Here is a 25157-nt window from a genome sequence, read left to right on the forward strand (position 1 = left end):
TGCTTATCCCTCTACCTGCCACTCCTCCTGCTGATGCTAGCTCTCAATCTCTCTCTGACAAATATATAAAATCTTTAAAAAACAAAACAAAACAAAACAAACCCCACTTTATTTTTCCCAGAGAGAGAATGCACACAAGCAGGGGACGGGGGCATGTCAAAGGAGTACCAGACTCCCCACAGAGCAGGGAGCCTGAGGACTCTATCCCAGCACTCTGGGATTATGGTCTGAGCTGAAGGCAGATGCTTAACCAATTGAGCCACCCAGGTGCCCCTATTAATACATAGTCTAAATACTTACTTGGCTTTATGAGGATCTTCTACTTCTAAATCCCAAACATAAAGTTTGCCAACCTGATTGCCCAATGCAAGCATCTGTATAAACATATTTTTAAAAAATTCAAATTATTAAATAGGCTACAGGGCCTTCAAGCATTCCTAAGACATGTTCATATTTCAGAAAAACCTCAGCTTTATCCTATGGCTATGCTCATGATTAGTTCTTTGCACCTTGTATTTCTGATTTGTAAATGGGGATAATAGCAACTAATACTTCAGAGGTGTCCTGAGTAAATTAGAAGGCATTTTGCAAATTTATGAAGGACTTTACCATTTACATAGTTAGCATGTACTCTTTATTCTGCCTTAAAGAATTATAGCAACAGCTACAGAGAGCTTCTCCAGTCTTCTGAGAAATAAATACCCAGATAATTTGTTACTACAAATTCCTAACACAAGTCTCTTTAAAATTTTAGATAACTATTACTTGGTCCCACCTTCCATGCTGATTTTTCTCCAAGCTTTTATATAAAAAAATCTACTTAAAAAGTTTAACACTCCTGGGACGCCTGGGTGGCTCAGTTGGTTGAGCAGCTGCCTTTGGCTCAGGTCATGATCCCAGTGTCCCGGGATCGAGTCCCACATCGGGCTCCTTGCTCAGCGGGGAGCCTGCTTCTCCCTCTGCCTCTGCCTGTGCTCGCTCGCTCTCCCTCTCTCTCTCTGATAAATAAATAAAATCTTTAAAAAAAAAAAAAAGTTTAACACTCTAATCACCAAAACATTAAATCTTAGTAACAGATGTTATGGAAAGTAAGCACCTCACTGCCACCACTGACACCTGTTAACTACATTTTAAAATAAACATTGCAGATAGTGAGCAGAACCACAAAGATAGAATAATATCAATCGCTAAAGTAATCAATCCAAAAGATCAAGGTAGATTCTTAGAGGAAACTGAAGATGGATGAACAACAGAGAAAAGTGAAATTTTCAATGGTCTTAAGTTTAAAATGTAAAAATATGCAAATATGCTGCTACCTTTTGCCAGAAATCCATAGAAAACCTCATGTACCAAATGTCACACTGGCTGTAATCGAATCGCCCAAGAATAGTCACATTAGACTCACTGGGTTTAATTTTATCTATATCATCTTCCATTTTCCCAGGTTTCCAGCAAACAATGGCATTTTCACAAGACTTTAAAAGAGAGAAATGAGAAAACAAGAAATGTTACATACAAAACTGAATTTTAAATATTAAAAACAAAGCCCTTCTTTATTATCTTTTTAGAATTGACAGTCTTAAAACCTGGTTACCCAACTACTAAATACAGTGATATACATTCATTTATATTTACAGAGTCAATGTCCACACTTGAGGACAAGAAGTCATATTAGAACAGAATTTAACAATATTCAAAAGCATTATGTTATCTGGAGTATTCATTTTGAAGTTACAATTTCTCTTCCAAACCAAATTCAGCTCTAGATACTGTGGCATCCAGACTTGAGTGTCCTATAACGAAAGTAAAATTACAAAAACTCTGTACATATGCATGGCTCTTCAATATGGCCCCCGCTTAGAGGCCTTAGAGATCAGATTATATAGAAGGCAATAAACGCAGTAGTTTTAACATCAAGACACTGATATGGGCATAGGACTGAACTAGACTAAGTTACATCTTCCTCATTCTATATCATTATCTTTGCACACATTCTCATTAAGCAGCAAGTGATAAGGATTACAATGGAAGAAAAACTGCAACACGGTGGGCACTATTTATATTAAAGGCCAGTGGTGTGATAATGAGGGACATTTGGCAATGTCCCTGGCCTTTGGTGGGTGGACAAGGAAAGATGCTGCTGAGCATCCTACAATGTACAGGATGGCCCCTCCCATTAAAAAAAAAAAAAAAAAAAAAGATCTAGCCCAATTATCTCAACAGAAACTGAACTGAGAAATGCCTGTGTAGGGAAAGAGTGTCTGCTGGAGTGTTACAGGACACACAGTCCAGGCAATTCTGGTTTGGTCCCCAGCTGTGTCTGGTTCACTGACTTATGAACAGTTTAACAGCAGGGCCACAGGAAGATTAGGGAGGAGACAGTACCCCAACTTTTTTCTTTTTCTGCCTTTTTTAGATTATGTAAAATCCCAGGGCTATATATCTGATACATAAGTTTTTTAAAAAGTACCTTAGATTAGAGATCACCTACTTTGATAACCTAACTAAATGCACAACTGGACTGATAGCCCATAGACTTCCCTCAAAAAACCCATCCTGGTCCCAACCCTACTGAATCAGAATCTCTACAAGGGAAGGCCGAAGCAGAACAACTGTGACAGAGTTCTTCAAGTGCCTTGCACCGATTACACTGGTAAAGGATTCTTTATTAGTCAAGTCCCCTCATGAACTAACTTGAGGTAAAGAGAAGTTCCTCATTATAATGGATGACTGCATTTGAAAATCATCTTGATGGATGCCTAGGTGGCTCAGTGGGTTAAGCCTCTGCCTTCAGCTCAGGTCATGTCTCAGGGTCCTGGGATTGAGCCCTGCACTGGGCTCTCTGCTCAGCGGGGAGCCTGCTCCCCGGTCTGCCTGTCTACTTGTGATCTCTGTCTGTCAAATAAATAAATGAAATCTTTAAAAAAGTCATCTAGAGAGCTTTTTAAAATTACAAATTCCCAGGTCCTTTTGCCAGATTTAGAATCTCTGGGACTGAGGCCTAAGAATCTATTTTTACAATGTTCTCCTAGTGATTCTGATGCAGAAATAGATTTGTGACCACCAATATATTTCATTCAGGTCAGCTTCCTGAAACCTAAAATGCAGAAATCCCTTCCTATCGTCTGACGAAGGTCTAAGAAAAGAAATTTTAGAGCTAGTGCCTTTTTACTTCTACTTCCAAAACGATGGGGTAGGTGTACTTTTCTCCATTTATCCTCACTATAGCTTAAAAGACTAAGTATCAAATAGAAAGCAAACATAAGACTTTGAAAGGTAGAGAAAAGGCAGACTGGTTAGGAACCTTGGGACATGAAGGATGCTGAGTTCCTTGGTTCTCTTTTGCCTAATTTATGTATCCCAGACTGGATGCTAGAGAAGGCAGCAGCTCAGAGATCAATACCCATGGGTTAATTACAAAACACCCACAACAAAAGCCTGCTCTCTCTAACCAAAGAAACAGAAAAGTGACAATCTAGCAGGAGAGAAAATTTTCAAACATCCTATTCCAGGAAAACACCACCGAAAAAAACTGTAGGCTCATCCTCGCATGAACCACCAATGACCCAGTGGGGAGCACTTCTCAGGTGGTAACCTATGTACCTCAAATGCATACCCAACCCTCCCTACTCCTGACTCTACCTGCCCCTCATCATAATGAGGTAACTCTGGTCTCCTTCTCTTTGCCTAGGGTGGTATCAGAGGAGGCCCAGCAATGGATGTTTACAATCATCCACAGCCCTGAGTGGAGACCACTTGGGAACAGAAATGAGACGCCATCATCTCGACTTCCCCACCACTTGCCAATGCTGAAGCAGTGCTCCTCTTCTCCAGCTGAAAATTTGTCAGAGGAAGACTGCTGCAAAAGATCTAAATAAAATAAGATGCAGTCTTGTAGTGTAACACTCAAAATACCTAGATCTCAATAAAAAAATTCACTTGTCACACCGAGACTCAGAAAAAACCTCAACTTTAATGCTAAAAGACAATAAATGCCAACAATGAGATGCAGATGTTCAAGCTACCTGACAAGGATTTTAAAGCAGCCATAATAAAAATGCTTCAATGAAAAAAATGCTTCAATAAGCAATTACACACTTAAAAAGGTCTCAGCAAAGAAATAAAAAGAATCAAATTGAAAATTTAGAATTGAAAAATATAACCAAAATAAGAAAATCAACTGAAAGGTTCAATAAAGAGTCAATTTAACGTCTGAAAAACAGAAACTACCCAATCCAAACAAAATGAAACAAACCTAAAAAAATGACAGTCCCAGGAGTCAAATGAAAGATCTAACATTACATCATTAAAGTTCCAAAAGGAGAAGAGAGGTCTAGAAACGAATTTGAATAATGGCTGTAAAACTTCCAAATTTGGGACAAACTATCTCCAAAAGTCATAAATCTATTACAAATATAAGGCGAGTGAACTTGAATAATGGCTGTAAAACTTCCAAATTTGGGACAAACTATCTCCAAAAGTCATAAATCTATTACAAATATAAGGCGAGTGAACTCCTAAAGATAAATTCAAAGAATTTAAGGTACATCATATTCAAACTTCTGAAAACTAAAAAGACAAAGAAAAAAACCCTGAAAGCAAGTAAGACAGAACTCGTTATGATTAGGAGAAAAATAATTCCAATGATGGCAGGGATCATCAGAAACCACAGACCCTGGAGAGAGGGAACACAACATTTTTCAAATGTGTAAAGAAAATAACTGTCTATGTAAAATCCCATTTTGAATGAATATACCTTTCAGGAATGAAGGACGAAGAAAAATGAAGAATTTGTCACCAGCAGACCTTTCCTAAAAGAATGGTTACAGGCAGTTTTATAAACACAAAGAAAATAATATGAGAAGGAATCGTTGAACATCAGAAAGGAAGAAAGAACAAGGGAAAAACCAAAAATGAGTAGATACTCTCCTTTTCCTCTTGAGTTTTTAAATTACGTTTGATGGTTGAAGCAGAAATAGTAACATTAAAAAAATAGTAACTTTTTTTGATGTTGTTCTCAATTATAAAGGGAATATTCAAGACAATCAAACTATAAATGGTGGATAAAGTAACATAAAGGAAAGTAAGATTGGCAAAATGCTGATACACAGTAGTGAGGCTACATAAATATATTTTTATATTTGTGTTTGCATAGTAGGCATGTCTTTGAGCAATTTTTATTTTTTTTTTTTAAAGTAGGCTCCATGCTCACCATGGAGTCCAATACGAGACTTGAACTCACAACCGTGAGATCAAGACCTGAGCTGAGATCAAGAGTGAAATGCTTAACTGATTGAGTCACCAGGGAATCTGGCAATTTTTTACTTTTAATCTACACACATTTTATACTTAAAGTGACTTTCTTACAAATAAAGCATTAATAAAGATACATAATATATATAACAAAAGGTAACAAAATATTTAATAAATATACATATATAACATCTAGAGGAAAAACTAAAAAGCTACATAAAGAAATGTACTTCAGGAGACTGGGTGACTCAAATCAGTTAAGCACCTGCCTTTGGCTCAAGTCATGATCCCAGGGTCCTGGGATTGAGCCTCACATTAGGCTCCCTGATCACAGGGATCCTGCTTCTTCCTCTCCACCCTGCTTGTGCTCTAATAAACCAAGTCTTTTTTTTTTTTAATAAATAAAATCTTAAAAAAGAAAAAAATGTATTTAGTATTACAGATAAATCAAATGGAATTCCAGAGGTACCTGGGTGACTCAGTTGGTTAAACATCTGCTTTCAGCACAAATCATGATCTCGGGTCTGGCTCCTTGCTCAGTGGGGAGTCTGCTTCTCTCTCTCCCTCTCACCCCCCTCCCCTCAAAGGTTATGCTCTGTTGTGTGCTCTAACAAATAAAAAAAACCTAAAAAAAAAGAAAAGTGGGATTCTAAAAACTGTTCACATAGAAGTACCTGGCTGCTTTAGTCAGTAGAACATGGGACCCTTGATCTAGGGTTGTGAGTTCAAGCCCTACATTGGACGTAGAACCTACTTAAAAAAAATGTTTGCATTACCTATAGGAAATTAGGGGAAAAGCCCAGATAAAAGAAAAAGAAGAAGAAGAAGAAGAAGAAGAAGAAGAAAAAGATTCCAGTCACCAAAACACAGCAATAACAAGCAAACCACCATAAAACTGAAAGCAAAAAGGGAAAAAAATCCACAAGTACAGCTGCAAACATCCCCATCTCTCAACAATTGATAAAATACGTAGACAGGGGGCGCCTGGGTGGCTCAGGGGGTTGGGGCCTCTGCCTTTGGCTCAGGTCATGATCCTGGGGTCATGAGATCGAGCCCCGCATCAAGCTCTCAGCTCTACGGGGAGCCTGTTTCCTCCTCTCTCTCTCTGCCTACTTGTGATCTCTGTCTGTCAAATAAATAAATAAAATCTTAAAAAAAAAATATGTAGACAGAAAAATCAATGAAGCCATAAAGAATTCAACCTCACATCGACCAACAGTACCTAATAGACACTTATGGAACACTGCACACAAACAGAATTACACACTCCTTTCAAGCTCCCACAGAACATACCCAAGATAGTGTCATAAATCTCAAAAAAGTTTAAAAGAACCCAAATCACAAAGAATATGCTCTGACCACAATAGAGTCAAACTAGGAATCATTTAAGAGAAAGATAACAAGAAAATCTCCAACACCTAGAAACTAAAATTCATATCTAAATTAGTGAGATGCAAAAAAATAAAAAAATAAATTAGTGAGATGCAGCTAAAGAACTGCTGAGCGGAAAATTTATAGCATCTAATACTTATCTTAGAAAAGTCTCAACTCGATAATCTGAGCTCCCACACCTTAAGAAACTAGTAAAAGAGCAAAATACACCCAGGGCAAACAAATGGAAGGAGAGATAAAAAACTGAGGAGCCTTTACCAAGACTTACAAAAAAAGAGAAGACATTAACTACCATCTCAGGAATGAAACAGGGCTATCAGAGGCCTTACAGTTGTCAAAAGTACAGTAAGAGAATATTACAAATAACTCTACACATCAATTTTACCTTAGATATAGTCAATTAATTCCTCATACAACACAAACTACCACAACTCACACGATATGAAATAGTTAATTTGAACAGCTCTTTTAACTACTAAGGAAATGGAATCTTTATCTTTAAAACTCTCAAAAATATCTAGACCTAGATGACTTAACCAGAGTATTCTAACAACCATTTATGAAGAATTTCTATATTTCTCCAGAAAATAGGAGGGAAAACTTGCCAATTCATGTCCATAAGCCTGTGTTATCAATACCAAAACCAGACAAAGACATTACAAAAAACTTCAGACTCATATCACAGCCTCATTAATACAAACAAATCTTTAACAAGATTATCAGCTATTAGCAACATATATAAAAAGTCACACACTATGAATAAGTAAAATTTATTCCAGGGATACAGGACCAGATCTATTTTAAAAAAATTAAATACACTCCATACAGGCTAAGGAAGAAAAAGCCACCTGGTCGTAAGAAATGATACAGATAAAGCATCTGACAAAATTCAACACCCATTCATGACAAACTTCTCAAAAAATTAATTAGTAAGAGGGACAGTTCTCAACTTGATAGAAACATCTACAAAAACCATATAGCTAATATACATAATTGTGAAAGACAGAATTTTTCCCTTTTAGTACCAGAAGTAAGTCAGGAATGTTTGTTTGATCTTAACACTACTATTCAACACAGAACTGGAATTTTGCCAGTGAAATAAAGCAAGGCCAGAAAGGAAGACATAAAACTGTCCCTATGTGCAGATGACATGATGGTCTACATAAACACTCCCAAGTACTAGGCAAAAAAAATCAGGGGATTCAGTATGAAAAATTAATTGCTTTCCTGTATACTAACTAGCAGTAAACACAAAGAAATAAGGAATACCATCTATAATCACTCAAAAAAGAGCAGTAGTTAGGTATAAATCCAACAAAGTATGTACAGGACTTGTATGCTAAAAGCTACAAAATGCTGATAATAAAATCAAAGATCTAAATAAATGGAGAGACATACTATGTTCATGGACTAGAGAGCAGAGCAAAGACATTAATTCCCCATCAAACTGATATACAAGTTTAACAAAATACCAAACTCTTCCCTGCCCAAAAAACCTCCAGCAAGATTTTTTATAAAACGTAGACGAGATTATTCTAAAATTTAAACAGAAAGGCAGGAATCAAAATAGCTAGAACAATTTTGAAAAAGAATAAAGTGGAAGAAAACACCTTATCAATTCCAAGACTTATTACAGAGCTACATTAATTAAGACTGTGTATATATAGCAGTGGTAGAGGGAACAGAACAGAAAAACCAGAAACAGCCTCACACAAGTAGGACAAACAATTTTGACCAAGGTACAAAAGCAATTCAAAGGAGAAAGAATAGTCTTTCAATAAATGGTGCTGAATAACTGGATATCCAAACGCAAAGAATGAACTACCACCTAAACCTCATACAAAAATTAACTCAAAATAGATCATACATTTAACAAAACATAACACTAGAACACTTTTAGAAGAAAACAAAAAAACCTTTAGGATCCAGAGCGTGAAGAGCTTTTAAATGTAACATCAAAAGCATAATCCATAAAATTTTTTCAGACAACAATCAATAAACTGAAATTCAACAAAAATTAAAATATTTGCTCTGTAGAAGACCCTGTTAAGAGGATGAAAAGACAAGCTACAGGCTGGAAGAAAATATCTGCAAACTATGTATCTGACATAGGATTTATATTTAGAATATATTAAGAACTCTCAAAACTTCAACAATAAAAAAACAAAACCAATCCAATTAGAAAATGAGCAAAAGATATGAAGAGACATCATCGAAAAGGATATACGGATGGTAAATAAGCATATGAAAAAGATGTTCATCACTAGCCATCAGGGAAATGCAAATTAAGACCACGATGAGATATCACTACACACCTATCAGAACAGCTAAAATAAAAAATAGTGACAATACCAAATGCCGGCGAAGATTCGGAGACACTGGATCTTTCATACATTGCTGGTGGGAATGTAAAATGGCACGGCCACTCTGGAAAATAGTTTGGCAGTTTCTTAAAAAACTAAACAAACTTAACCATGACCCAGCAATTGCCATTCTAGGCATTTATCCCAGAGAAATGAAAACTTAAGTCCACACAAAAACCTATACACGATTGTTTATTAGCAGCTTTATTTGTAATAGCTCCAAACTGCAAAAGGACCAAAATGTCCTACAATAGATGAATAGTTAAATAAACGGTGGCACATCCATACCATGGAATACTACTCAGCAATAAAAAAGGAAAGCTATTGATACACACAACAACTTGGATGGCATACTGAATGGAAAAAAAACAATCTTAAAAGGTCCCATACTGTAACATTCTTGAAATGGCAAAATTCACATGTAATAAAATGACAACATAGAACTATATGCACACATTGTACAAGGACAATTTCCTAAATTTGATATTATACTGCAGTTATGTGAGATGTATGTAGAAGAAACTGGGTGAAGGGCAATATGGGACTTCTCTGTACTTTCTTTGAAACTTACTGAGAATCTATTATTTCAAGATCAAAAGTTAAAAAAAAGAAAAAAAGAAAAAAAAAAGGTAAAACTATACCTGTAAAGCCAAGAAAAAAAAAATAAGTCAGGCTCTGCCCAAGAAAATATGAAATGCCCTGAAATCCACATCAAGAAAAGAAACTGGACAGCAATTTTTCCAAATATGACAATCCTAAAAGTTCAGATACCATCACCAACAACTACTCTAAATTATCAGCAAAAAAATCAACACATTAGAGAGCAGGGGTTGGCAAACTGCAGCCACAGCCAACTCCAGCTATCTGTATTTGTAAATACAAATTTACTGAAATGGACACAAACATAACAAAAAACCCATTACTGACTTTAGATATCGTTATTTTATAACATTGGATATCAGAAGAGAATCTCATCTTATAAGTTAACATTTTTTCCTTTATTGCAGAACAAGTTATAATAATTCATCAGGATGTTATATGCCTAAAACAAGTTTCCAAATCTGAGACTTCAAGGAAAAAAAAGGACTTTCCCATCTGCCATCCAATTTACCAAAACTATAAAAAAACTGTGCTCCCTGCAAGGTTCCAACTCACACAAACACAAACAACAGAAGTACAGCTTAACAGCAGTTAGCATACCTTGGAAAGTATCAAATCACCTAACCATCGTACACAATCGACATAATTCCTATGTATGTCTCTGGTGGAAAAGTCAGGAAAGTGAATTTTCTGAGAAATAAATGGCCTGCAATGGAAATGTCAAAAGTTAAAAGAAAAAAGAATGTAGAATCACACTCATTTTCACTTTCAGATTTATGACTATTAATTTTATGTTCCTAGGAAACTGCAAAGCTTCTCATTATTGAGAACTGAACTCTCATTTCATGTATTTGTTTCTATATTTTTTCCATTATCAGCTCTCAATTGAATTTCATCTTATGAAATTTCATTTATAAGAACCGTAGCTTTCTTACTATGGTGACCAAAATTAATCACTTCGATTCTGGCTATCCTAACCAATGATAAGCAAGGTCTGCAGCACTAAAAGATTCTCACAGAAAACATTAAACTATCTATTCAATCCTTTATATTTAAGCATCAACATATCTAGATTATTTCAAAAGATAGTCACCTTTCTAGGAACAATGACATCATTCCAAAGGCTGCTAAAGGTAAGTTTAGAGAAGAGTCCCGCCTTGAGCAAAAATTTCTAAAAATGTTATCTGACAGGAATTTGACATTAAAGAATTTTCCCATATTTAGGCAAGTAAAACACAGTGCTATTTTTTTCCTTAAAGATGTTTTTGAGAAGACCAAGCAGAGAAGTTGCTACCAATTCTATAGTTACTTAAAAGTATACCTAACATTTCTAATCTAGTGATTCGGATTTATACTGAAATAACTGTAGAAGAATGATATGATGCCAAGAATTAGTTGTGTCTTCGGCAACTCACATGTCCTCTCTTTACTTTTTTCTCATATGCAAAAAGGATGGTGGGCTGAATCATCTCAAACATTCTTTCCAGTTCAAATTCTGGGAGCTTTTCTTTATTAAAACATTAAAATGTTATTAATGACCTGATACAAATTCTTAATTGTTATAATTATGTTAATTACTTTTTTAGCCAAATATATATGTTAGTGCACTGAAATATTTGTTGGTTATAAATTTAACTGATAACCTATTAATAATCTGGTTTGATAACCAGAAAATAAATGCTTTTTGTTAAAACAGAAGGACAAAGTTAATATACAGACATACCATAGTTACAATGAAAGTGTTAATAGCCTGATGAGATTCTGAAAAGACAGTTACTGAATTAAGAATTGAAGCATTTCAAAAATACATTAAAGGGCATCAGGCTGGCTTAGCAGGTGGAATGTGCAACTCTTGATCTTTGGGGTTCTAAGTTTGAACCCCATGCTGGATATAGCGATTAATTAAAAAAAAAATAAAAATCTTCATATATATGTATTTAAAGAAAATTGCAAGTTCCCATTCATAGTCAGTCCCATGAAGCAAGGCTCCTGCTTCTGAATTTTCTCCATCTAAAAAAGGGATCATCGTTTAAAGGAAAGCATTATATTACCATAAAATAAAGCCAAGAAGCCCATTTAAAAAAATTCATGATCTACTATCTAGACTTTGGAATTTAAAAGTGCTCACAAATAATACAAGTAATCTTATTCTGAAGGGTCCTTTACCCTACCCCACAGCAAGTTTTAAGCTTTTAAAACTGTTATAATGTAAACAGTCAAGCATATGCATACCTAAATAAAAGTTTAACATGCTACTAAACTAAAAAACACAATTCAAAGGGGATTTTCCACAAACATTAAACTAAAAATAAAGGGCTTTGATTTTAAAAATCTTATGGTATATAAACTTATTCAAAGAAGGGCTTCTAAACTCGATGTTGGGACATTATGTAAAAATTTTGGAAAAAGTAGAATGCCTCTATACAACAGCATGAAAAAACAAATTGTTTTCAATAGCACAATGGTTACCTGTTAGTTTTATTTGGGTTATAATCATAAGATTCCTTAATTGCATTCATCATTCTCTTTGAGTTGATCCTCCAAAGTTTAAGAGAGTGATCCATACCACAGGACATTATTTTTTCACCCAAAAGATCATAATCCTGTATGTAAAACAGAAAAAAGTTTAAATATATAAAACTGCCCAAATTAAGACTACCCAATTTTCTTTTCCTTCTCTTTTTTTAAAAGATTTTATTTATTTATTTGACAGACAGAGATCACAAGGAGTTAGAGAAGCAGGCAGAAAAAGGAAGGGAAGCAGGCATCCACTGAGCAGAGAACCCGACTTGGGGCTTGATCCCGGGACCCCGGGATCATGACCCGAACCAAAGGCAGAGGCCCCAACCCACTGAGCCACCCAGGTGCCCCAACACTACCCAATTTTCATCTGATATACAGCATAATGAAAAATCTTTTTCAAGTCACACACAAACATTCTGAGTTTATCTATGTAACCCATAAATCAGTTGTTACTACTTCCAAGACTTATTTTTTCAAGATTTAGTTTTAGCTGATTTGTCATGACTATAGTATATGAGTTTACACAATATATAAGAAAGTAAATTGTTTGAATTTAGTTTTACCTATCCAATTATCTTTAAATATTTTCTTTGCTTGATTCTGAAGGTAAACTGAAGTAAAACAATTATTTTATGACACAAAGATCTGAGTAAGTTTGTTAGAGTTCTTTGTCCAACCCTGATTAAACAATGAAATCAAGAGCTATAAACTATACAGTCAGTCCCTGAACAATTGAAATTTTACTTTATCTGTGTATCTAAGTCAAAATACTTGTTATATTGGTTTTAACTTCAATTTATTTTTTAAGAGTTTATTTACTTGGCAGACAGAGACACCGTGAAAAGACGGAACACATGCAAGGGGAGTGGGAGAAGGAGCAGCAGATGCCCCGCAGAGCAGGGAGCCTGATGCTGCCGATCCCAGTACTCCAGGATCATGACCTGAGCCAAAGGCAGTTGCTTGACCAACTGAGCCACCCAGGCGCCCCTAATTTATAATTCTTAAAGGATGGTAGTCATGGCTCTTAGAACACATAAAACCAAATGGGAGAATGCTGCTGCAAGTTTTAAAAAATCCAAGGTGACAAGGTAGCTGAAGATAGGTGTGATTCTCAAAAAAAGCATAAAGACTCCAACAACAGAAATATTTAGTACCTCCAAATAAAATGCTGACTTCAAAACATGGTGCCCCCTGCATAGTTTAATATGGAAGAGCTGTAAAACCACTACATAAGCTATAAATGGAAAGTAAATAAAGCTAAAATAATGTAAAAATACTAGCTGACTAAAAATACCAACATCATATCACTAAATCGATAAACATAGTAATACATAAATATAAAAATAACAACATGACAAAAAATTATCTAAGACTTAGCACAATAAAACAACTTCCTAAAAATGGATTTTATATTTCAACTGTAAATAAAAGATGAAAGTTGATCTCAACTGCTAACTAGCTTAACCTTTTTCTTTAATAACTGAAAACCAACAAAACTAGAGTTGTTCATGGTATTTTTTCATGAGAATAGAGACGCTAGTATAAATTACAAAAGTAGAGATAAAGCATAAAAAGCCTTACTTGCTTAATTCCTTCATCTGTAAAGTAAAAACCTTGTTATATCACAAGTAAATAAACTGAGTGCCTAGCAGGCAATGTCAAATAAACCATATACTTTCTTGTAAGAGTTCCACGGGGATTGTTCAGAGCTCTATACACCCGAAGGTCATTGCCCTGCAGCTTTCAACTTACAGCGCTTAGAACTTCATCTCTGTGCCCTTCTACGCCTCCAAATATTGCCACCAGAGTGTCTGTCTGGATATTCCACAATCGTAATGCATGATCTAGTAAAGACATAAAAAAAATTTTAAATGGACTTTAAAAAAAAATATTTTATTTATTTATTTGACAGAGAGAGAGAGATCACAAGTAGGCAGAGAGGCAGGCAGAGAGAGAGAGAGGAGGAAGCAGGCTCCCTGCTGAGCAGAGAGCCCGATGCGGGACTCGATCCCAGGACCCTGAGATCATGACCTGAGCCGAAGGCAGCGGCTTAACCCATTGAGCCACCCAGGCACCCCCCCCCCCTTTTTAAAGGTTTTTATTTATTTATTTGACAGAGAGAGAGAGATCACAAGTAGGCAGAGAGGCAGGGAAAGAGAGAGGGGGAAGCAGGCTCCCTGACCAGCAGAGAGCCCGATGCGGGGCTCAATCCCAGGACCCTGCGATCATGACCTGAGTGGAAGGCAAAGGCCTAACCCACTGAGCCACTCAGGTGCCCCTTAAATGGACTTTTATCATTCATTTACTCTGGACTCTCAAAACCTCTTTAAAGAAGTAAAAACTACAAAAGTTCGGACTCAAGCAATGCACAGTGAGAAGTAAGAATGGAAGCTACATTTTCTAATGAAGTATGAGCTCAAACTTTCCAGATGGAAAAAAAGTACTTATGTGATCTTAAAATATGTTTAGCTTATTTGCCTCCAATAATTTCCTTTAAATAATATCCTAATTTGATGGAGTTATGCTCCTGAGATAACAAATACTTAGGGATTTGACAGAGAACAAGATACTGAAGTTTTTCCACAGAATTCACATTTACAAATTGAAAGGGTGAGCCTGGTGGTGGGTATTATGGAGGGCACATATTACATGGAGCACTGGGTGTGGTACATAAACAATGAATTCTGGAACACTGAAAATAAATTTTAAAAAATAAATAAATAAAAATTTAAACAATACCATTGCCCATTTTTTAAAGGGTTGTCTTTACTGTTGAATTGTTAACATCTTTTGATATAAATCCCTTATTAGATACATAATTTGCAAAATATTTTCTTATACTTTGTAGGTTATCTTTGTACTTACTGACCCAAAAGGGGAAGAGTATGGCTGGGAGTTGTGATAATTAGAGTGTGGCATCATGACCTATATGACTTGTAAAGAAATACCTGGGCCCAGCTATTATCAAGAAAAGAGAAAAAGTTATCAGCTCTTCTTAGTTGTTGATTTTCAAATGTAAGCCTTGGTAGGTAAAGGAAAATCACAATGAAGCATTTTCATGGAAGAGTTTTAATCTGAGGACATCTTTTAGTATGAGCAGATTGTGGGGGAAGGTTATAGGTATGAAAGCCTTTAAGATGAATAAACTTGACTAGAATAATAATGTGGAAGTAAAAAGAGAACAATCAAGAAAAGAATGCAGAAGTAACACAGCTGATTTCAGAGAGCTCAGAAATTATTAAGAGGCTTGTCTGAACCCTGAATAAACTTATAATGCCAATTTAAGCATACAGAGGAAGGCAAGGCTTTCTTTATGCATATGGGAAATATTTCAAAGAGCTTATGCTGGAGAACTTAGCATTTTAAGGAATTCTATTACGGACTCCTTTATAAAATAAAAACTTCATGTATGAAAAAGCAATACAGATTCTCAGATGCATTATTTCTTATTACACAGCCGATCAGTGATAAGATTTGCAATACTATTTTTTAAATTCTTAAAAATGTCGTAACTTTGGTGATCTGCCACTTGAAATTAATAAAGCTTACTAAAATAATTCAACTGAGGATACATACACTACCTAATATTAGTGTATTAGTGTCATAATATACTACCGTTAATAAGGGTTACACATACTTAACCTGTACAAATTATTTATGTCTGATGTTAACTATTTCACAGCCCTTTTACCTAATTCTTCGTCTAGAGATGCTACTGTAGCCTGAGATTTTTCTACTAAAAACACACTTTATAAATTCTTTTTAAATTTGGCTTTTTTAATAACTTAGGACTCTTTTGTCCCTTAAAAAATAAAATCATTCCCAAATAAACAGAAATAAAGAAACATTTGCTTCTCTTACCTTTACTTACTGACAGGAGAAGATTTGGATCTCTTGGGTGGAATTTCAGTTCATTGATTGCATTTCCATGGCCAACATAATGCTACAATAAATTTAGAACATTCAACTTTCATATTAAAAATCAATAAATTATTTCATTAATCTTTAAAGAATGGAAAGACAGTTTCACTTAAATTAGTGGTTCCCAACCCTGGCTGCATATTAAAATCACCCAACAAAATTGAAGGGAAAAAAAAAATGCTCAAGTCCTATCTGCAGGTATTTTGATTTGACTGGATCAGCTGAGACCCAAGGAAGGATTTAAAATATCCTTAGATGATTCTAATGTGCCCCAGGGTTAAAAACTTCTGATTAAAGTAATTTGCAAAACTTAGTATCAAATTCCCAGGCTTTACATTTCCGTTCTTTACAAGTCCTTGACTCTATATCCCTAATTAGGATGTTTAGAAAAAGTACTCACTCTTTCCCTATAGTTCATTTAGAACATCTCAGAATAAGGCTTTGGAGGAGGGAAATTATTTTTTAAAAATTGCAAATAAAAACTTCCCGTTTATTCCAGAATCTGTGTTATCATATGTGACAAAGGTCTCAAAGACCAGTCTAAAGGAAGCAAAAAGCCAAGTGCAAATCAAATTAGAAACTGTACAGATATTGATTCTACTGGTTTTAAGTTAAAAATGACAAGTTTTCACAAGTGTGTATTCAAAAAAGGGCAGATCTACAATTTAACCAAAAACCCACCTTTATGCACTGCATTGTTATGGGATTAATTATCCTAATTATGCCTCTAGATCCAGCCACAGCCAGCAAAGGATGGCTTGTATTGCTATCATATGTCCATGCACAAGTGTAAAAATTTTCATCAGCCTAAGAAATGCCAGTTAAGAATTGTAATTTGTTTTTGAAAAGTAAACACATCAATGATTATGGTATATACTACACGGAAACCTCTAAAGAAGTGCTAAAGTTTCTGACACAGAAGTTCTTATTTCTTCTTATATTACCATATTTAAACAGTGACCATTTTAGGTCTACAATCTAAACCAAATGGTCAAACAAAACCAATTCTTACACTCAATTTTGATTTCTATTTCGATGCATAATTATTCAACTCTGTCATTCGAAAGCAACCGTAGTAGACAATGTAAACAAATGGGTATAGTTGTGTCCCAGTAAAACTATTTACAACAACAGGTGGCTAGGCCCACAGGCTATAAATTGCTGACCCTTCTTTTATCCCAATATGTCTGACTATGCATGTATATTCAGTCTGAATAGCGTTAACTATGAGTTTTCTACCTTGTCCTGTGAGACTTGCCCAATATGGCTACAGGTCACTTCTTTCCATAAACTACTGAAGACTGAAGTCTTCAGTAACCTGAAGACTTGCCTTTTCTTTTTTGCTAGGTTTTTGAAATGATCTGAAAGAAACACCGTATCACCACCCTTTGTCTAACCTTCTGGCTTTTTAAGCCTTTCTTTTTCTTTATGTGTTCATGTTTTGCAATATTTTATTTCCTAAACAAACTGTAGTTGTTTACTTTTCCCCTATAAGCTTTGTTGCTCAAATACTTGGTATGACTGCCAGTCATAGCTTCTGATCAACCCCAGCTCACTAATATTAACTACCCTCAAGTAATAAAATTCTAAGCAAGGTCAAAGAAACAGGAGGTTGTAGCTACTCTTTGCTAACATTTCTATTACTAGATTTCCAATGCTCATCTCTAGCCACTTCTCCCCACTCTCTCATATCCACCTTACAATGCATTTCTAGGATCAGGAAAATTAAATAAACTAGATACGAGGAATCTCTTGGGAGATAATAAAGGAAGAGCACTGCTTAAAGGACAGTATAGCTTAAGGGAACTAATTAATTTAGAAAAGTTTTGGTGTACTTATTGAAAGTCAATTTCTTTAGCAAAGATATTAAAAACTCAAGAAAGGATACATCAGCATCCACATAAGATTGCAACAACCGGATTTCTCCTTGTGAGTGACATTCATATAAGGTAACCTAATAAAAACAAAAATATAGTAAATTTAATCTCAAACACAGAAACCACATTCTTTTCACCTCTGCAACATATTTTAGTTACAAATGTGTCTTAAAGATACTACAGAAACTGTTTTAAAATAGCTTCTTTAAACTTGAGGAAGCATTATAAAGCCTAATGTATTAGATAACTTCCTGAGTATATTAAATATTGTAGTAATAATAATGGTTTCTAATTCCAATGCTTTAATTTTAGATCTCATTCATGTAATTGCCCAACTCCTCAAAGTGAATACATCTGAATACCTCAAAGTAAAGTTGTAATTTATCATTTTTTAATTAAGCTCTTAAAGTCTTTGGGTAGTTTAAGAATATTTACATATTAATTACATATAAGAAAGCTTATAACTTGCCTAAATAATGTTTTTCTCATGGACACAGCTCATTAAATATTAACTTTCTGATATATGGTGGTCCTTTTTATTTGCCACATAAAATTCTTAAGTTAATATATACACTATGTAAAATTAAACTTTAATAGATTTCTTTCCTTTTTTAGAGCTTATAATCATGTTAGCAATTACTTGTTAATTTTAATAGAAGTATCTAAGAACTCCATAAAGATACTATAAACTACCACTATTAAATTAATAAAATCGCTACAATAGTTTAAAAATATCCCTTATGACTGCTAAAACAGGTTATGTTCTAGAAGATAAATTTTCTTTTCTTTAAAAAAAAAAAAAGCAGAACTTTTTATAATTCGATGAACTATGTAATGCCCTTCCATGTCATTTTAAATGAAACTAGGGATACTTGTTATTACAATGCCTGAACATTTAAATAAACACACTGAAGCACAAATTGTAACTATTCCGGTATTATCATGGCCAAGTTAGTGAAGTATAATCTTTGGTTTATAGTAACGTCTTAAAAGTAGATTCAAAGTAATTAATGCACTATGTTCCCAACTAGGAAAAAATAACCTGATCTTTTCTTGAGCCTGTGATCTTTCCCCACGAATTTTTTTTTTCCGAAGAATTCAGTAACCAGACAACTATAAGCAGGCTACATGTCACAAGCCACATTTGGCTGAACACCAAGAAAAGCTGTTATTCCATGTTACCAACTGCAGTAGCCAAGTTTCAAATTTTCAGGATTTCAGTGACCTAGTAAAAGCGCCAGAGCCTTAAATGTAACGAAACCTTCCTTAAAAGAAGTTTTATAGGAAATTACCTAAAACCAAATTTTAATTTTTAGAAAACAGAAATAGAGAGGATCTAGCCCAGAATGGATGCATGTCTGCTTGTTATGATTCTTGAACTTGCAGGAAAAACGCCTGGAAATATGCTGACATTGGAAAAATACGGAGTGGACAACTCCCTTATTACCAAGTTAACTTTGTTTGAGAACAGAATACCAATACTGAGAAACAAAAAACAAATACAGAAAACAGTATGCATTAAAACCACATGCTTTTATTGCCTAAGAAACTTAGTACAACTACTAAAGAAGCATAAAATTTTATTTTACTCAAAGTAACAACTTATGTACCATCTCTCAGATTCACTCCTCTTCATCTCTTAGGTTAAAAGCAGAGGAAGTGACTTGTATTTGTTGCCAACCTGTATCTAATTAGTCAATTGCCTCTGTTTTTTATTTTTCCCCAAATACAACAATAAATTTCTATGTTGTTCTTCATAACTCCTAGTACAGTATTAATGGATAACCAGAATGTTAGCTAATGTAACCTTAGTAAGAGGACAATTTTTCCCTGAGGTGATTTCAATTTAATAACTAATTCCAAAGCACTCCCTGGAAAGCACTAAGGACTCTTCCTGTTCTCCATTTATTTAGAACTGAAAAGAATAGTAAGTCTTTGCAGTCCACCAAGTCAGCCCCCGGTTTAACTAAAAAGTTAAATAATAGCTGATGTTAAAATGTGCCAACATGCTTCTTCCCTACACTTCTCTCAGCTCAAGATACTTTTGGCTTCCTTAAATAAAAACAAATCTAACAGATGTTTATGGCAAATAGCTAAAGTACTTTCAATAACTAATATATAAAGCCACTGGATTTATCCTTTGCATTTACAGAGAGCCACTAAGTAAGTTTATTATTTTTAAGAAACTACAGACTTTATATCCTAATTTGCATGATACAGAACTATTAAAACTTCTTCCAAAAACAGGAGTCAATTCTTTCAGTCACACACACAAAAATATTAACAAGGACAAAATATAAACAGAAACAACTGATAGTAATATATGAACTCTGAGAGCTGAGAGTAATATATGAAAGCTGTATTTTCAGTAGTGAATACTAGGTTTTGAAAACTTTAGTTTTGTGACAATATCTAGAATATTACATAAGGATTATTGTTAAACCAGCTATGCCAAATTTACTTCAAAATCATTACACTTCAATACTATAGTAACACCAGAGTCAAATAGCCAAGCCAAATGCCAAACAGATCCCTGAACACTCACTCTGTTGCTTCCTACAGTTGCAAACACTAATGGATCTCCTTCTTTACTGTGCCAGTTAAATTGTACTCCAAACAATGGTTGATTATGATCTTCCTGCAAAATAATAGTAAAACAGAAAAGTTACTATAATTTAGAAACAAACGAATGGTGAATCCACCATTTCCCCTTACAACTTTTTTTCCCCAAATGTAGACCACTATTTAAACAGAGGTCAGGGGGTGCCTGGGTGGCTCAGTGGGTTAAAGCTTCTGTCTTCAGCTCAGGTCATGATCCCGGGGTCCTGGGATAGAGCCCCGCATTGGGTTTTCTGCTCAGCAGGGAGCCTGCTTCCTCCTCTCCCCCCCCCCTCTCTCTGCCTGCCTCTCTGCCTACTTGTTATCTCTGTCTGTCAAAATAAATAAAAATAAAATCTTAAAAAAAAAAAAAAAAAGAGGAATCACTGATTCTTCTGATTCAAAATTAAACAGGATAATTGTTACAGCTGCATTTAATCTCTTGGGACATAAGTACATAATTTATGTTTCTCAAATATGAAAAGAACAAATACACCAAGAATTAGTAAAGCTTCTCTAACACTCACTAAACTTTATTAGGTTTAATTTTTCCTTTGTAAAGTGAACCATATCATACTCCATGCAAATCTCCACTTTCTATTACTCCTATAGAAACAATTTCAAATAATCTTGAATTTGGGTCCTTAAAAAAAAAAATCCCAAGAAGTTTTATAATGAACAAGAATACCTGAGCACTGGGGACCAAGGAAGGCAAAGGACTGTAAGGCCAGTTACCAGGATGCTATAATGAGGTGCATAAAAAACAAGTACAGGTGACCCTTGAACAACAGGTTGGAACTGCACAGGTCCAATTAAGCATGGATTTTTTGGGTACCTTTCTTTTCTTTTCTTTTTAAAGATATTATTTATTTATTTGACAGAGAGTGAGTGTAAGTAGGCAGAGGGAGAGGGAGACCAGGTTCCCTGCTAAGCAGACCCTGGGATCACAACCTGAGCCGAGGGCAGATGCTTACCTGACTGAGCCACCCAGGTGCCCCTGCAGATGTATTTTATATATGTATATATATACATATATAAAATATTTATACACATATTTTATATATATATATTTTAAAAGATTTATTTATTTGACAGACAGAGATCACAAGCAGGCAGAGGCAGACAGAGCCGGGTGGTGGGGGGAGGAAGCAGGCTCCCCACTGAGTAGAAAGCCTGATGAGGGGCTGGATCCCAGGACCCTAGGATCATGACCTGAGCGGAAGGCAGAGGCTTAACCCACTGAGCCACCCAGGCATCCCAAAAAAGTATTTTCTTAACATTTTCTTTGCTCTACCTTACTTTAGTGTAAGAATGCATTACATAATATATACAACACACAAAACATGTGTTAATCGACTTTATGTTATAGGCAAGGTAGGTTACTGACTTCTGATCAACAGGAGGTTATTAGTAGTTAGATTATGGGGGAATCAAAAGTTAAACTTGGATCTTCAGTGCACAGGAGTGGGGGTGGTGGCACCTTCAAGTCGTTCAGGGGTCAACAGTATTCACTTTATTCAAAGTTATTTTTCAGCCTTAGAATTTTACTGGCAATCTCCTGGCACTGAACATTAACTTTCATATTCACTTTTAAAGTGTAAAACTTTCATTTTTTATCCTTTGAAAAGCCATAGCTTTAGGATTCTGAAATACTTAATCAAATTATTTAAACAGCTAAAACCAACACCTCCCAAGCATATTACCTAAAAAACAGGTGAAAATAACTAAATATTAACACAAAACTATATATATATTTTTAAATATAGTAAGATTAATTTCCCTCCTTTTAAGAGACTTTAATTTGGCATACTGAGCAATGTATTTTGCTACACAGACAGGAAAATAATTTCCATACAGCCAGAGCTTCTAATGCTTTCTGAATACTTTACCTAAAAGTATATTCAGATACTTATAAAAGATTCTAACCTACATCTGTATAAAATAATGCAATGCATACTTTTGCTCAGTTTAAGAAAAATACTCCCAAATTAAAAAAACAGAAAATACATAATATGTAAAGGAAAACATTTTGAATATCACTAATCCTTCTTAAAATAAAAATGCTATTGGGGCGCCTGGGTGGCTCAGTGGGTTAAGCCGCTGCCTTCGGCTCAGGTCATGATCTCAGGGTCCTGGGATAGAGTCCCGCATCGGGCTCTCTGCTCAGCGGAGAGCCTGCTTCCCTCTCTCTCTCTGCCTGCCTCTCCATCTACTTGTGATTTCTCTCTGTCAAATAAATAAATAAAATCTTTAAAAAAAAAAAAATAATAAAATAAAAATAAAAATGCTATTGAGGAAGCAGTAATTTAAGTAACTCCAAAACCTTGCCTTCCCCAAATACTGAATAGTAAGAAAATGTTAATGTATACCTTTTCCTTTGAAAACAATTTCAAGTAACACAAATGATAAGGATTAAATATTTAAAAACTGCACAAGGACATCTGTTTCAATTTATGCTGACTGAAAGTTAATGGGTCACATTCAGTTCTTATTATGAAGAGGTATCAGGAAGTGGCTTTGTGTTTTTGTTTTTGTTTTTTTTTTAAAGATTTTATTTATTTATTTGACAGAGAGAAATCACAAGTAGATGGAGAGGCAGGCAGAGAGAGAGAGGGAAGCAGACTCCCTGCTGAGCAGAGAGCCCGATGCGGGACTCTATCCCAGGACCCTGAGATCATGACCTGAGCCGAAGGCAGCGGCTTAACCCACTGAGCCACCCAGGTGCCCAGTGGCTTTGTTTTTAAAGTTTTATCAAAATAGGAAGAATAACATATCCCAAATCTTTTTTTCTGAATGCAGATAATAAAGAAAACCTAGTCTGTAGTACTAGGCATTACCCACTGAAATTAGTCTATGCTACAAAACAAAACAACTTTCAAAGTACTCTAATTTTAAAGTATTTTAAATGTGACAAAATATCTGAGCATAAAATGTTTACCACTGAGAAATAATTCTGAAGCCTGGCATTCAGCCCACAGGATCTTTCTGCACATACCTTGAGACTATTTACACACTTGAAAGAATATTTGCATTTCTTGGACTTCCATTTTCCCTTCCCCCAACTTTTCCTTCCAGGAGCATTTGGTGTATTTGTAGGTGTATCAGGGCGTTCAGTGTTTGTTCCACTTTCTATACTGACCGCATCGTCCTGTAAGCAATAAATCAGGAAAAATTCCATGAAACAAAACACTGTATGTAGCAGAAAATGACTTTGTGCTGGGGAGCTGCTGACTGACCTTAAAGTAGTGATTAATAAATTCTGCAAGAAATGGAAAAATATATTCCTGTCTCCAAACAGGATAAAAAGCAAACCAGCTAAACATTAGGATTTGTGGACTTGTGTTATTTCAGCAACAATATAGTAAAAAAAGCTAATCAGAATATTGGCAAGAATAATATTGCCTCTAATAACAAAGCCCTGGTCTATGCCAGCCACCTTAGCACACTGGCTTATTTCATCTTTACAGCTCTTCACAGAAGGTACTGTTAGATAAGGAAGGGTTGTTTAGAGAGCGTTAAGTGGTCTCTTGCTACTTAGGGCTGCTGGGATTCAAACCAAAGCTCTGACTCCTAAATCTGACTGAACTACATGTCTTCGTAATTCATTTGACAGCTGCTCAGCTTGGAGTACAGCGGTTAATGGGCCTCTTAGGATGACGGAATGCTGGTGCCTCTTATTTTAGATATAGTTTCTGAAAATCCTGTTACTGTTCAAACTCCGCTTAATTAGAATACAAACCATTTAGGATTTTTAAAAAAATCCTACATATTCTGTGCTATTTACAAGTGACATTTGCCTCACAGCTCTTATGTAATAATGATACCTATATAGAATTCCAGACACTCTCCATAATTAAAGTAAAATCATTTCAAATGTAGAGACGACTGCAGGAAACCATGAAAATTCACTTAATTTATACCCTTTCTCCAGTTCACAGGATACATTCTTGGCCCTCTAATCTAAGATTTAAACTACCTCCTTTGATTACATATTCCAATGTGTTCTCTGGAATAAAGAGATTTATTTAAACTTATCGCCTTAGGGCAATAGTTCCTAAATTCATTCCAGAGGAAGGCTTTTTTCATGGAATGCCTGTTAATATCTATTAGAACAAGTCTAGGAAACACAGCCTTAGGGGCTATTTCTAAATGACTGCTTCCTAGTTTTATGTTTACAGAAGGTAAAAAATTAACTGGCGTGTCAAAAAGCATATAAAAAAATTCATACAAATTCACCTAAAAACAGTGTGGTATTACACAACTGTTCTCGGGGTGATTTTCAAAATTTCAAATGATTCCCACCTTTTAAAAAACTACAATTGTTATTCTCCAATATTATCAATTAGGATGAAAAAACCAGATAGATAATCTACAGTAGGTGCTCAATATCTGAACTGTAATTTTAATGTAAATATAATCAGACATTTGAAAATGTAAAATTCTAAAAGTTCAGTTCCTAGGCTGAAATCATGGTTTATATCTCTCTTTCTTGCCCTCTTCACAGTTTCACAGTTAACACCCAGTGTAGAAAATTAACCATCTTTCAGTGGAAAACTATGTACTATTTTATGCACACCTTTCCACATTACACATTCCAGCCTTCTTCATTGCCTTTGAACAATTTTATAAC

At 35.0% G+C, this 25157-nt stretch overlaps 1 protein-coding gene across 2 annotated transcripts in view; it reads right to left on the reverse strand.

Annotated features, from left to right (window-relative positions):
• The window catches only part of EED (embryonic ectoderm development), a 30215-nt gene that overhangs the window by 786 nt on the left and 4272 nt on the right, over window positions 1-25157 (reverse strand). The window contains exons 2-12 of one of the 2 annotated variants that reach the window (XM_082749084.1): window positions 23523-23675; window positions 20475-20567; window positions 17941-18006; window positions 16734-16859; window positions 15993-16074; window positions 13884-13975; window positions 12078-12211; window positions 10209-10314; window positions 8998-9072; window positions 1317-1475; window positions 301-374 (exon numbers count right to left, since the gene is read on the reverse strand). In XM_082749084.1, the coding sequence (XP_082605210.1) occupies window positions 301-374; window positions 1317-1475; window positions 8998-9072; window positions 10209-10314; window positions 12078-12211; window positions 13884-13975; window positions 15993-16074; window positions 16734-16859; window positions 17941-18006; window positions 20475-20567; window positions 23523-23675 (1160 nt within the window). The remainder of the gene's footprint in view (window positions 1-300; window positions 375-1316; window positions 1476-8997; window positions 9073-10208; window positions 10315-12077; window positions 12212-13883; window positions 13976-15992; window positions 16075-16733; window positions 16860-17940; window positions 18007-20474; window positions 20568-23522; window positions 23676-25157) is intronic. The other variant, XM_082749085.1, reaches the window with a different exon arrangement.

The sequence above is a fragment of the Mustela nivalis genome, assembly GCF_964662115.1.
Source record: "Mustela nivalis genome assembly, chromosome: 9".
NCBI classification, from domain to species: Eukaryota; Metazoa; Chordata; class Mammalia; order Carnivora; family Mustelidae; genus Mustela; species Mustela nivalis.